The 15,368-nt window shown below is 40.9% G+C and overlaps 1 protein-coding gene across 1 annotated transcript; it reads left to right on the top strand.

The window, feature by feature from the left end:
• Positions 1–412: 412 nt before the first annotated feature.
• On the top strand, positions 413–13,836 carry SLC2A10 (solute carrier family 2 member 10). The gene is made up of 6 exons (XM_075278605.1): positions 413–465; positions 1,874–1,921; positions 7,127–8,428; positions 10,448–10,570; positions 12,772–12,907; positions 13,650–13,836. The coding sequence occupies exons 2-6, from the start codon at positions 1,918–1,920 to the stop codon at positions 13,768–13,770; spliced, it is 1,686 nt and encodes a 561-aa protein (XP_075134706.1). The 5' UTR covers positions 413–465; positions 1,874–1,917; the 3' UTR covers positions 13,771–13,836.
• The last annotated feature ends 1,532 nt before the right edge of the window (positions 13,837–15,368 follow it).

Below are 15,368 nucleotides of genomic sequence, written 5' to 3'. Positions count from 1 at the left end.
ATTATCAAGGCGATCACCTTATACCATTTATCTTGGGATATCTGAAAACAGGACAAGTAAAGGACATATCTGTAACGTCCAACAATTCAGAAAAAAAAAAATATCCATGCAGTGGAGACTAACAAGCCCCCTCCCCTGTGAAATATACAACTACAAACTAAACTAACGTGAAACATTTTGAATCAAATTTTTTTTTACATATTTTTTTTTCTATTTTATTTCTTTTAAATTTCGAAATTTTATTCTTTGATTTCGTAACATCAAAAAAATAACACTTGCAGCAGAATATGATGGAGCTACATAAGTGAAGTTGGAGAGAGGGAATTTGCAGCCTGGGCACAAGGGGTTAATCTGCTCGCATTCCTGCACTCAGGAGGAGAGAATGGGAATTTTTTTTTCTTTGCCACGTCCTCCCCACTTCCTGCAGCCGCCTCCTGCCTGCTTTCTGCTGCTCCTTCTGTGCCAGTAAGTAGTGTTTACCTACAGTTTGGTTACACAAGTACCTACCACTGTGCTCCCATCAATGGATTACATATATGTGCCCTGGGTAACTTTGCCCAATCCTTTTAGACAGTTTGTTTATGGAGTGGATACACTTGGCTATAGTTGATTTTAATGGTAACAATCTCCTGTAGGCTGACGCTGATACATTGTAACAGACTACTACAGCATGTCAATATACACGCCCAGTAATAACAAGCAGATATCTCTTATCACCTTGTTCTGCTGTCTCTCAGGTAGTGACAGACATGCTGCTTTCTAAGTTCTGTCTCCTGTTCTTGGTATAGTTACACTTTATTAGTTGCAATACTTGCATTGCACTGAAAGGAATGGATCCTCATACTCATGGGATGAATAAGTCCTCCAGCCTCCCTGACTATGCATAGGAAGAAAACAGGAGGGCAAGTGCAGGGTTAATCCACAGCCATGAGGAATAGGGGTTACAGAGATGTGATTATTAAAAGGGCTCCTCCTGAATTCACTAAATTCCTTAAAAAAGTGACGAAAACTGAGCTGATGTAGAAGTAGTTTTTTATTCAGCTTGACAAAAAATGCAAAATCTGTAATATTTATTATAGTGTTAAATTTTATGTGGCATTTGGGGCCCTCTCAGGGGCCAGTAGCTGCTACCTCTGCTACTCAAAAGGATGTTGTATCTGTAAATATTTACTTACATATACAGTACTCTCAAGTGGCAGGACTCTCAGGGATTGAAGCTAATACCCAGTATTCACGGTCTAGCTACCTTCTCAGGGATAGTTAGTGGATTTGGATATGGTTTATTTTGGAGGGGAATATGGAAGCTGATATTAAGCTATAAGGGACTATTGATCAGCGACAGGTCCCATCTACATCTGCATTTCCTTTTGGATTTTTACCCTCTTCTGGTTATCTTATCTAGTGTGGAAAGTTTATAATACATGTTTTTTAGCATTGGATTATTAAAGTGTTTTTCTTTTATCTATACCCCTAAGGCTAAGGCCCCATTATTGCGGAAATGCAGGTTTTTATGTTGCAGATTTTGCTCAGTTTTTTTTTTTTTAAATCCAAAGCCAAGAATGGCTACAAAAGGAATGGAAAATATACAGGAAGCTCTTATATTTCTACCTTCGGCTTTATCCACTCCTGGCCTTGGCTCAAAAAAAAAAAAATTGCAGCAAAATCTACAAAAACAAAACAAAACAGCTTTTCCGCAATCTGAGGCTTCAGCCTTTCAGATTTTGTAGGTAGAAGATTTCATTCACATGGTGTGGAAAAATCCATTGACTCTTGGCAGGTTCTCTCTAGAGTCTCTGTTGGAGTCCCTCTCTTGTTATCTGTTCACCTATTGTTGCTCTTTTGTTGACTGTCCCTTTACTGTGATTATTTCCAGCTTACCTACGATGTCAAGACGCCATCCATGACTGTCACTTAAGCATGGGTATGTCACACACTGTATAAATACATAGAGATAAATATTGACTTGTGCAAAAAAAGGTGTAAATGATAAAAGGAGAAATGACTTCAATGGGTTCCGTTTAGCGCGCATACACATTGAAATTAATGGGTTAAAAAGCCTCCCATTGATTTTAATGTGTTACGCGTGCTAAATGGAACCCATTGAAGTCAATGGGATTCTGTTTTGCAACGCTGACACAAGTTTACGTGTCAGAATCTACGCCGCGTTATATCGTGTGAACAGACACTTAGAAACAGAGGACTTTTCTCTCCTCTGTTTTCAGTATAAAAATTGTAGAAACCCCACAGACACCCGGCAGACTACTGTTTTAGCAAAACGGCTCTCAGTTGGTTGGGTCCTGCAGCGGACCCAAATGAGGGAAACCCCAGTGCAAGTGTGAACCTAGCTGTTTGTGGGTTTGTGTGTTTGGATGTTTGTTCCTGAATCACGCAAAACCCGCTCCACTGATTTGGCTGAAATTTTCCACAAACATAGTTGCTACACAGGATTGCGCAATAGGCTACTTTTCATCACAATAGCACAAATATGTTTTTCCCAGGACCCCCACAAAACCCAAACTCACATCACTATCTCTGCAATCTCACACACTTTGGACCATAGCAAGCCACAAAATTCATATTACCCTCTACAGCAGAGGTCAGCAACCCCTGGCACACATGCCAAGAGTGGCACTCCTGCCATATTTCACTGGCACGCCAGCAGCACAGGACCTGCAAGAGTTAAATGAAGGCCGAGCTTCCCTTCAGTGCTCTGCTAGAGCTGAGGCATAAGGACACTCCCCTTCTCTCACTGCCCTCCAATGAGAGGGGTGCAGGAAACCCAGGGGGTGGAGCTTAATCGCTCAGGTCTCTTCCTGCTATAGTGATAGCTCCTGCCGTCTGCATCCTGCAAAGGTTCCCTGAGGAGGAGAGGAAGCTGCTAGCAAAGTGAAAGTAAGAAACACACAGGTCCCTTCCTTTAGTTCCTATTCTCATTAATGGGAAGAATATGCAAATCTGTCTTCTATGATGTAATTAGGAAGTCAGAAGCTGCCTCATTTTTGCAAACCAATAGAGGGCGCTCACTGGAATGTGCAAGCCTGTCTTCCCTGATGTAGTTAGGAAGACAGAATTCCAGTGAAATAACCCAATAAAGGCTTCTCCCTTTAGCATCATGCCCGACCTTCCAAGAGGCCTTTATTTTGCAATGACGCTGGGATTATTACCAGGTATAGTCTCTCAATTGAGGACGGCCGTTTCAATGTACTTGCATCTCATCAGCTCGATGTAGAGAGGACTATAACCTGGTAGAGGTGAGAGGCTTAGACAGGGTTAAGGGGATATTGTCACTCCTTAGGGAGAGACCACCATATAGGTGTGTGGAGATTTATTAAGCCTTTAGCACTCCACTTCGCAAGGAACCATGTCATTGCAAAATTGCAAACGTCATTGCAAAATAAAGGCCTCTTGGAAGGTCAGGCATGATGCTAAAGGGAGCAGCCTTTATTGGGTTATTTCACTGGAATTCTGTCTTCCTAACTACATCAGGGAAGACAGGCTTGCACATTCCAGTGAGCGCCCTCTATTGGTTTGCAACAATGAGGCAGCTTTTGACTTCCTAATTACATCATGGAAGACAGATTTGCATATTCTTCCCATGTTTCCTTGCGAAGTGGAGTGCTAAAGGCTTAATAAATCTCCACACACCTATATGGTGGTCTCTCCCTAAGGAGTGACAATATCCCCTTAACCCTGTCTAAGCCTCTCACCTCTACCAGGTTATAGTCCTCTCTACATCGAGCTGATGAGATGCAAGTACATTGAAACGGCCGTCCTCAATTGAGAGACTATACCTGGTAATAATCCCAGCGTCATTGCAAAATAAAGGCCTCTTGGAAGGTCGGGCATGATGCTAAAGGGAGAAGCCTTTATTGGGTTATTTCACTGGAATTCTGTCTTCCTAACTACATCAGGGAAGACAGGCTTGCACATTCCAGTGAGCGCCCTCTATTGGTTTGCAACAATGTAGCAGCTTCTGACTTCCTAATTACATCATGGAAGACAGATTTGCATATTCTTCCCATGGTTCCTTGCGAAGTGGAGTTCTAAAGGCTTAATAAATCTCCACATACTTATATGGTGGTCTCTCCCTAAGGAGTGACAATATCCCCTATTCTCATTAATGTCAGGCATTTGGTGTTATTAGTTTAGTGTTAGTAACTCCATGTGCCTCACATTAATAGGAATAAACCCCATCATGTCCCTCATATTAACCCCTGTGTGCCTCATATAAAGGTTACTAATATGTGAGACATATGGAGGTACTAATAAAAGACCTCAATAATGAAGATACTTAATTATTACCTCCAAGTCTCTCACATATCAGTAACTCTTACACAGGGGTTAATGTGAGGGACATGATGGGGTTAATTGCTATTAATAAGAGGCACATGGAGTTACTAAACTGTCATGCACAGGGCCAGACTTTTATCTACAATTGTGGATAAAACTATGGTCCTGTACATTTCAATGGGCCCATACACATAGATCCTGTGTGTCCTGGACTGGCTTAGGTCAGCAAAAATGCCGCCCTCCCCGGGGCCCTGGCATAGCGCCGCCTGACGTGCACGGCCAGACTTGTCTTGTGACCCAGTCCATCATATTATGCCCTGCCACAAGGTCACACATGCTGCCATAGCTAACACCACTGCCACAGTTTAGCCAGACATGTCTTGTGGTGCAATCCATTACATTCTCCCATACCACACTATCTTGATTTCACAACTGCTCCCATCAAGGGAAATTTTTGATGTTTTTTTTTTTTTTTTTTTTTTTTTGGAAAGTCAAAAAATTTGTCTCCCATATAATGATGTACCATGTACGAATCATTAAACCAGGTTATTTGCTTTTGCAACATAACGCCATGTGTTTCTAAAAAAAAAAAAAAAAAACCCAAAAAAGCAAAAAAGGCAAGTATCTTTTCCACTTATAAAAGGGTAATCTTTGGAGCATTTTAACTGTTAAAATGCGTAAAAGCAAGTGCTTACCATCTGTTTCCCATAGACATACATGTCACTTTCACTTTGACATAACTTTAGCTGTGTTTGCCTTAGAGAACTAGACATTGAATAGATAGAGTCCTAGGAACCCTAGGAGCGGGCTATGTTTTCAGCCATTTTGATGTTTGACCCAAAACAAAATGAATCTTGAGGTCCGCCAATCTCTACATCCTATTAATATTATAAATGTGAAAGTTCGTGGGTTTGTGTGTTTGGATGTTTGCATGTTCGGATGTTTGTTCCTCAATCACGGAAAAACCGCTCCACCGATTTGGCTGAAATTTTCCACAAACATAGCTAATACACCCGATTAAACAATAGGCTACATTTCGTCACAATAGCGCACATACGTTTGTGCCAGGACCCCCACAAAACCCAAACTCACACCACCATCTCTGCAATCTCACACACTTTGGACCATAGCAAGCCACAAAATTCATATTGCCCTCTACAGCCTCGCCCCTAACCCCACACAATCTCATATACATATACTTTACCACTTTGCCCCTCACCTTAACGATTCTCCAGGAGGCTCTCTTTAACGCTCCGGAGCAGCCATGTTTGCCGACCCCCACCACTTTGACAATCCGCGACACCGCCCACCCATGTCAATACCCCTAGGCGGTCTAATAAATGCAAAAAAAAAGTTTAAAAAAATATAAAAACAAATAAAAAGGATTAAAAATTCAAATCACCCCCCTTTCCCTAGAACACATATAAAAGTAGTTAAAAACTGTGAAACACATACATGTTAGGTATCTCCACGTCCGAAATCGCCCGCTCTACAAAGCTACACAAATATTTTTCCTGTTCGGTAAACGCCGTAGCGGGAAAAATGGTCAAAAGTGCCAAACCTCCATTTTTTCACTGTTTTGATTCTGATAAAAATTTAAATAAAAAGTGATCAAAGCAATAACATTTCCCGAAAATGGTAGAACTACAAAGTACACCCAGTCCCACAAAAAAAGACGCCCTATACATCCCCGTACACGGACGTATAAAAAAGTTACGGCTGTCGGAATATGGCGACTTTTCAAAAAAAAAATTTTTAACACAGTTTTGGATTTTTTTTAAGGGGTCAAAATGTAACTAAAACCATATAAATTTGGTATCCCCAGCATCGTAACGAAACACAGAATACAGGGGACATGTCATTTTGGTTGCACAGTGAACGCTGTAAAACCAAAGCCCATAAGAAAGTCGCAGAAATGCATTTTTTCTTCAAATCCACCCCATTCAGAATTTTTTCCCTGCTTCCCAGTACATTATATAGAATAAATAATGGTGGCATCATGAAGAAAAATTTGTCCCAGGAAAAATTAAGACCTCATATGGCTCTGGGAGCGGAGAAATAAAAAAGTTATGGAGTTTAGAAGGAGGGGAGTCAAAAACGAAAATCAAAAAATGCCATCGGCGGGAAAGGGTTAACTTCAAATACTTCTGTCCCAAAGTCACTATGTAAAGTTTCTCACAACACCGTATAGCAGCTCAAATACAAACTAACTTCAACACAAAAGTCTCACGTATTCTCTGAATTATAGCAAAAACAAGATACAAAGTTACATTTCATATCCCATACCTTATACACAGTACGAAAACCTTACCTGCGCCTGTATCTACCCACTGCTACAATCACCGCAGACGAAGTCGCGGGTACCAGCTAGTGGAGTATATTTACACATGACTTTTTTATGGGAGAGATTTTTAAGTGAAAATTACAGAAAAATTAAATGAAACTTAAAATATAATAAAACATAAATAAATAAAATAAAATTGAGGAAAAGGGATCTGTGGGTAATGTAAAGCTGGAGCTTATTCTTTTCCAGCTCTAGATAACTCCACTTCTTTCTAAGATATCAAATTGTATTTTTTAATGATATATTCTTAAAATTATACGAATAATAGAAGGAGAATGGCCCCTTTAAAAAAAAAAGAAAAAAAAAAGAGAATGGTTATTGCTGATAGATTAAGCCACATATATTGGACAAAGGCCAGCCAAACTGCAATCAAAACATGAACAGCGTACATTTTTCCTGTGAATATTTTTGACATTGTGTTGTCTGTTTTTGTCACTACCTCTTTACACATCTGATTTCATAGCTGATCATATTTTCTTTCTCTCTTTACAGGTGTTCCTGCCGTTACTCTCCTCTTATCAGCTTTGGTGTCATTGCTTGGTGGTCTCATATTTGGATATGAGCTTGGTATTATCTCTGGGGCTTTACTTTGGTTGAAGAATGATTTCCTCCTTACCTGTTTCCAGCAGGAGATCTTGGTTAGTGCGGTACTGGTGGGGGCTCTGGCTGCTTCCCTGGTGGGAGGCTTCCTGATTGATCACTTTGGCCGCCGGACTTCTATACTGGCCAGCAATGTGGTGGTGTTGAGTGGCAGCATTATTCTGATATTTTCTGGATCTTTCTCGAGGTTGGTGATTGGCCGCATTACAATTGGCTTTGCCATCTCTATTTCTTCTATGGCTTGCTGCATCTATGTCTCTGAGATTGTCCAGCCTCATCAGCGTGGCAGGCTGGTGTCACTGTATGAAATGGGCATTACCATAGGCATTCTCCTCTCCTATGGGATGAACTACTTTTTGTCCAGCTGGAAATACATGTTCGGTTTGGCAATATCTCCGGCTTTATTACAGTTCACCAGTATATTGTTTCTTCCTTCCAAACCTTCTATGGTGAATCAATCAGACCAAGAATCCCGCAATGGACTGATTCAGCTGCATGATTTTAAAGAAGCGGAAGGTATGAAGATGTCTTCATCCAAGAAAGCCTACTCCTTTCTTGACCTCTTTGGCACTAAGGACAATATGAGAACCAGGACTCTGATAGGGTTAGGGCTAGTGCTCTTCCAGCAACTGACAGGTCAGCCTAATGTCTTGTATTACGCATCTACCATATTTCGCTCAGTTGGGTTCCAGAGCAATTCCTCAGCCATGCTGGCCTCTGTGGGCCTTGGCATAGTCAAGGTTCTCTCCACACTGGTAGCCATGAGCTGCGCAGACAAGGTAGGAAGGAGAGTTTTACTTCTCACTGGCTGCATTATGTTGACAGTCTCCATAAGCGGAATGGGATGTGCAAGTTTTATGATCCAGTTGGATCCCCACGAGAGCTGCAAGTCCCCAGCACAAGATAATACATCATCTTATGTATCAAATTCGACCAAAAGGCTAGAATCCATTGATGACGTCACTATGTCCCTTCATACTCAGCTGAGTGACCCCATGAAGACAGCCCAAGTTTTTAACACAGGAATAATGAACAGTTACACAACTGGATTGACCATGCCCAGCACAGGGTCAGAGAAGCACATGAATTCCTTTATCAGGGCTGGGACACTGCACAATAACACTGTTTTGAACTGGATTACTCTCTTTAGTTTGATGACGTTTGTAAGTGCTTTTTCAATTGGATTTGGACCAAGTAAGTGTAAAGCAAATATGTGTTTAAGAGTTATAGTGATTTGTGGATTAGTCAAGATTGATTCAGAGATTACGGAAATCTGTGGTTGTTGTCACAAGTATGGATTTGGCTAAACACGGATATAAAAAAATTAAGACCATAGGGAATGGGGTGAGCCAGGGTTAAACCACTGTTACATTATATGCTGCATCACATGATGGGGCATAAGGTTCACTTAACCTTTATTAAATGTTACTGAAATTCCTACTGGTGAATGAAAATGAGATAAAAACCCAGTTACTTCCACCAAAACTTGTATTCCTCCAGACATCATATATTATAATGACTGCAACACCCATACAGTGTAATGACCCCAACCTACACAATATAATTTCTCTGGCCCCAGCACTTTTACTGTATAATGCCCAGGGAGTGAGCCACGTGTAGAGTTCCTGGTCCCTCTCTCAGCTCTGGGTCCTTTCATTGAAGTGTTGCTTGCGCCTGCGCATAATACCTCTCAGCAATGCAAGAACAGGGACCTAAGAGAAGTAACCCCTCGCTCACATCTGCGTTTGGTAATTCGTTCAGGGAGTCTGCATGGGACCCCCCTTCCCCCCGAACAGAATACCAAACGCACTGGCAGGTGGTGTGCCAGTGAAAGCAAATGGACCCCATAGACTATAATGGAGTCTGTGTGCTTGCCGCGAGATCTCCGTAGGGAACAAGCAGACAGGAAAATAGTTCACAATCTAATCTCCTGTCCGCATGTTCCGTGCGGAGATCTCGCGTCAAGCACACGGACCCCATTATAGTCTATGGGGTCCGTGTGCTTTCACTGCACACCGCTTGCAAATACATTCGGTAGTCCATTTGGGGGGTCCCCATTCGAACTCCCCAAATGGATTACCAAGTTCAGGTGTGAACAAGGGGTAAGTGTTAACAAGAACTGGACTTGCAGTTTACTCTCTGGCCATCCAGTAAACAATGGGTGCTTCCACTGGTAGTGATGCCACAATCACAGAATACAGGGAATATAATTTCAATTTAAACATAACTTTTAATTGAGTCCTATCAAAATATAAAAATTCAAAATCTCATGATTTGTACAAATTGTCTCATGCGTAATAAAGAATCTACTGTGTTGTTTGCACAACTTCCAACACAGTATTCTTAAAATTGAATTACCTGGTCAGATGCACTTCCCCCTCAGTTAACCAGAGTTCATGAGGGGCTACAATTAAATAAACCAATATATCTCTAGTGCATGCTGTACATACTTGCACCTTGAAGCTACCCACCTATCGGCTATGTCAACAAGTTCTATAGTGGGACAGCCTGGACGCTACTTCTCCTACTCCAATCGATTTGGGTATAAGTAGTTTATAATGTTATCTCTCCTCATATACTGTGGTGTTTAAAACTATGCAGTTGTGGCATTGAGATGCTTCTCAGATTTGCCCAAAATATACAAAGAGGTTCATTTAGGGTATGCTCACACTAAGTTTTTTTGTAGGCTGATTTGAGATGCAGAGGTCTAAACCAGCTCAAGATTGGGCCGCTCGGTTTGTTTTTCACCTCATTAGAGTTGCGGCCCTGGCTGTGAACCTTAAATTACTCCTGGTGGCAATGATATACCAAGAACTCATAAAATAACAGAGATTCACCAAGTTAGATGAGTCACGTTCCTTATTTCATTTGCACCAATATATTTGGAATATATGCTTTGTGCCATGTAGACTGCTGGTCTACGTATAAATTGTCTAAATATTAGACAGGATTATTACATGTGACCCAGTATGTCTGCTTCTACTAGTAGCTAGTGGGCGAGGAATCAGATTGAGAAAATTGCCTTCTCCCTAGATATATAGAAATGGAAGGGTGACTGGGGAGGAACACTAAAGGACAAAAGTGTATTTGCCACTAGATATGTTCCTGTACCAGATCTGGACATTCTATAAGATCACTGACATTGATTTGCTGCATTGTGCTGACGTTCATGACTCCATCATGTACATTTCTCTTATCCCAAATCTTATCCAGTGACTTGGCTAATCCTCAGTGAGATCTACCCTTCTGAAATCCGAGGTCGGGCCTTTGCCTTTTGTAACAGCTTAAACTGGGCCACCAACCTGCTGATCACACTGTCCTTCCTGGATGTCATCAGTGAGTCACATTTCATAAGTACATTTTTACACACAATTTACTTATGCTTCTTCTGGTGTAGTAAGATGATAAATGTCCTCCACTACTCTCAAAGTAGAAATCTAGCCAACATCTTAGAAAACTAAGCAGACCCTAACTGAGCTGTTTATTAGTTCCGCAGAATTTGGGCACTGGTATGAGCCATGACTCTGAGCTTAGCTGCATTGGCTATTTGAGTCTAAAATAGTCTGAACACTATATATTTTTTCTCATCAGAAGTTCAGTTTGCTGCTTCCTATTCCTTTATACTTCACACTGACAAAACTGTAAAACCTAACTGCACTCTGCTGGAGTCTGAAGTGCTCTTCCTAAATTTCTAGAGGCGAAGGCTGGTGACCTCCCTCATGTTCTAATGTTGGCTGCAGCATTGCTTATTCAGATTGGTTGTCTCATGTATAAGCAAAGGATCAGCAGGAAGTCAGTAAATGGAGAAATGATTTTCATTATAAGAGCAAGATTATAAACTAAAAGAAACAAAACTGTGAGGTGAGAAAAAGATCAGGATCAGGGAACACTTATATAAAGCCATTGATTAGTTTCAGCAGTCATGAGAGGCTCAAGACGTCTGGCGCCGTAGCCCCATCACATGGCAGAAAGGGGCCTAGAAGTGGATAACAGAGTGCTAAGGACAGGTACTTATGCTACCTATACTGAATTATTATTTTTTTTCCATTTTTATCTGCCCCACACATTGCTGCAAATTTTGGTCTACTCCCTTAACTATGAACCTGTAAATGATTGTAACAAGTACACATATATTGTATACCCTATTGTTGGTGATCACTAGATTGTGAGAGTCTTACACCCATACTATCAAATAATTACTTAAAAAGGTTTGGCATCTGACCCCTTTGTGAATCTGTAGGCCAGTCTACAGAACACGACGTACAAGGGGAAAAGTTCAATGACTGCATGGGAAGGTCTGTGAGCCATAAACTCTCTTCTGCAGACGCTCTATACCCAGTACTAATGGACTTCAGAATATAAAACTTTACTGTAGTGTACCTTTAAGGGCCCCGTCACATGGCGTAAGTGCGCCGCTCATTTAGACCCGTGCACGCGAGCGCTTCAAAACACATCCCATTCACTTCAATGGGAGCGCGTGTAAAGCCGGCTTTACAGGCGCTCCCATTGAAGTGAATGGGATGTGTTTTGAAGCGCTCGCGTGTACGGGTCTAAATGAGCAGCGCGCTTACGCCGTGTGAAGTGGCCCTAAAGGGATTCAATTATTAAATTTGATTTTTTTTTCCTCCCTAACACGTAGGAATAGCCTTAAGAAAAGCTATTCTTCTCCTACCTTTAGATGTCTTCTCCGCATCGCTATTCCGTAAAAGATGTCCCCTCGCAGCACTGGGGGCGGTCCCCTGTGCTCAAACATCCCCAGTGCTGTGAGAAAATTCTCCAGCGACAGCCTCTGTCTTGTTCTGGCGCGCCCTCTCCGCAGCGTCTTCTTCTGGCTTTAAATGGCATGTATGCACAGTCAGCTCTGCCTGATGGTGCATGTCTGTGGCCATTTTCTTGCGGCCACTTACACAGTACACTCGTGCAAGGGGCCACAAGAAAATGGCTACAGAAGAAGCTGATGTTAGAAGACATCGTGGGGAGGTGTGACAGATGAAGGCAGAGGCTGGCACTGGAGAGTGTTCTTACAGCACTGGGGACGCCCCCAGTGCTGTTTGAACACTGAGGACCGCCCCAGTGCTGCGAGAAAACTCATTAGCATGCTGAAGAAAAACGGGATATCTACGGACCGGTGGCGTGGAGAAGACATCTATAGGTAAAGAAAGAATAGCCTTTCTTAAGGCTATATCTATGTGTTAGGGAGAAAAAAAAATCCATTTTTATGGTTGAATCCCTTTAAGTAGGATATCCATGAGCTATGCTATACTGTAAATGTCTGGTAAATGTGGGTCACACCTCTAGGACCTTTTTCTGTTACGAAAAAGGGATCTACTTACCCCCTATTTGCTGAATCATAGCATTTGCTATCCCCATTAAAGTATAGAGGATCTCTGCTTGGTCCAGCCCTCTCCATTCATATGTATGAGAATTAGAGAGAGGATACATTTCTTACTCCTGTACATAGGATTGTCACGTGACTATTGTTCAGCAACGTCTCTGGGTCATTGTGCTCACTGTTCTTCTTTATTTGTTCTCTCCAGAGTCCATTGGTCTATCCTGGACCTTTCTGCTATACGGTTTAATTGGAGTAACTGCCATAATATTTATTTACATATTTATACCGGAAACCAAAGGGCGGTCACTGCAGGAGATCAATGAACTGTTCTCAGAAAAAAGGTAAACGATGTCTATCAAGTCAGAGATATCAATCAGTCAGAGAGCATCTCATAGGGCGAACGGTAGCAAAAGTGGTAGTGGTCTTTTTAAGGAGCATGGCGTAATTATGTTCAGACCCCATATATTAATATTAGACCCAGACTGTTACTGGCTAAATAGAATAAACAGTTGCACCATTTTTATTTAGTGATCACCATAAATATTGTTAATTTTATTGTGTGACTCAGAATGGTTAGTGCGATATTAAATATGTCTTTACTTCCTATTAAATTCACGTTTCCAAAGTTATTGTTTTGATCAGAACAATGGACTGAAAGTTATAAAATGACAATGATAGTATTTGTAATAGCTGTCATGCCGCAGAAGCCTTGCCCATCCAACATGTGACAACTGTCAGTGCTAGCTCTTCCAACCCCTTTTGTAACAACTGTCAGTGTGACTGTTAATTTCATCTATGGAATATGTTGGCACATGGCGGGGCCGATTGCTGTATGGTTCACAGTTTCTGGTTTTATTTATCACAAATCTCTTATATTACATATGCTTAATGGGATTTTTTCTAGAAGTAATAGTAGAATGAAAACAAAACCTCCCAAAAGAAAAATGTAGTCTTAACAGAATATGTCCTTTGTGTGGTCACTAGTGTGACATACAATAGGTATGATATCAGATAAAATTTCACTGTCCATATACATGTGTAACCACCTGCCATTTATTCTGATTCTTTTTTTTTGGGCTGCAGATTTCTTTCCAGAAGACAAAAGTGGGAGAAAATGGGGATTATTCATTCATCTAGCCACCGCTACCAAAAAATGGAACAATTCTCCTCTTCCGACTACAGTACTACAAGTGGCTTCCAATAAGATATGGGGCTGTGGCTTTATACAGTGTGCAAGGCTGTGCTTTATGCAGCATGGAGGACAGTGATTTATACAAGTTGGAGAATGGTGCCTTATAGCTGCAGTGTAGTTCCTGTTCTGTTGTAGAGACCACAATTTATCTGTACACTTTACCAGCTGTTCATACACCAGTGCCTGATGTTTGTACGGGACGTTTTTCTATTATAGTGCTGTTGCTGCTGATATCCTCTTTGCTCATCATTCATGTGCCTCAGATGTCACTGCCCTCTGGTGGTGAGAAGCATGCTGCGGCAAAATCACGGCATTTATGTTATGTGGGGCCCTAGTCTAAGGAGAGGTCACTTTATGCGCCAATAACTTTGAGACACTTTATTGTAACCAAGTGATTTTTTGAGTGTGTTTTTTTTTCATTACATGTTGTACTTCATGATAGTGGTAAGTATTGATCAATATTTTTTTCATTTATTTATTAAAAGACATAGGAATTTTGATGGAAATTTGGAAGAATTTGCAATTTTTAAAATGTGAAATGCTCACCCAAATACATGAATAAATATTATCTACCATACAACTGCTTTATATTAGTGTCATCTTTAATTCAGTGTGGGAGTTGGAACGCTTATAGCGATTTTCCAAATTACAAGAATATTTCCCAAACCTATTTGTTAGGGATCACTTCAGTTCTGAAGGGGATATTAAAAGCCTATACATTAGCAGTCCCTCAAATAATTCCAAACAGCATTTGGTAAATTTAACCCTTTAAGAATTTCACAGGAATTAAAACAATATGGAGATAAAAAATGTAATTTTCTTTCAATAATACATTTAGCCATAAAATGTGCACTTTCACAAGAGGTTAAAGGAGAAAATGCATCTCATGGTTCTGCAATTTCTCCCAAGCATGAAAATACCCCACATATGGATGTAAAGTAATATTTGCTCATACATCAGTGCACTGAAGTGAATGAGCTCTACTAGGTGTCTGAATTTATCTGAATTTATGCCTATGTCTTTCACAGGTTGTGGCAATGAGAAAAGTCAGCTTTCCAGTATTATGCTTTGGAAAGTATGCTATGCTTTGGAAAAACCAGACAGAACTTGGAAGAAAAAGAGGGACGTGCATTTGAGGCCTAATTTGGACTTTTACACTGCATTGGTGTGCATTTCCAGAGACCTTGAGATAAATTAAATAAATGATCCTCCCCCCCCCCCCCCCCAAAAAAAAGGGTCCCATTTTAGAAACTACACCCCTCAAGGGATATTATCTCAACTGGTGTTATTATTGCCCCAGAGTCCTTCCCAAAAATTAAAGGGGTTTTCCCATCTGTACGAGCTTGAGAAGGATCACAATACTTATGTAGATTAGATAATATGCAGATGCTTGTACAGAATGCATTCAGTGTTATATGTGTGTTTACATAGAGAGATAAAACAGGCTTTTTCAGAAAACTGCAATTCGCTAAATGATTGTCCTGCCGGCACTGAGTAAGTGATGTCACTTGTCCTAAACGTCTGTGTTCGTAACGCTGTGTAAACAATGGGAGGAATAAGTTCACATAGCAGCCAAACAAAGTAGAATATCTTACGAAATACATTTAGGA

The sequence above is a fragment of the Leptodactylus fuscus genome, chromosome 6 (assembly GCF_031893055.1).
Source record: "Leptodactylus fuscus isolate aLepFus1 chromosome 6, aLepFus1.hap2, whole genome shotgun sequence".
Classification (NCBI taxonomy): Eukaryota; Metazoa; Chordata; class Amphibia; order Anura; family Leptodactylidae; genus Leptodactylus; species Leptodactylus fuscus.
The sequence above is the reverse complement of the archived record's forward strand: the minus strand, read 5'-3'. Positions and strand labels throughout refer to the sequence as shown.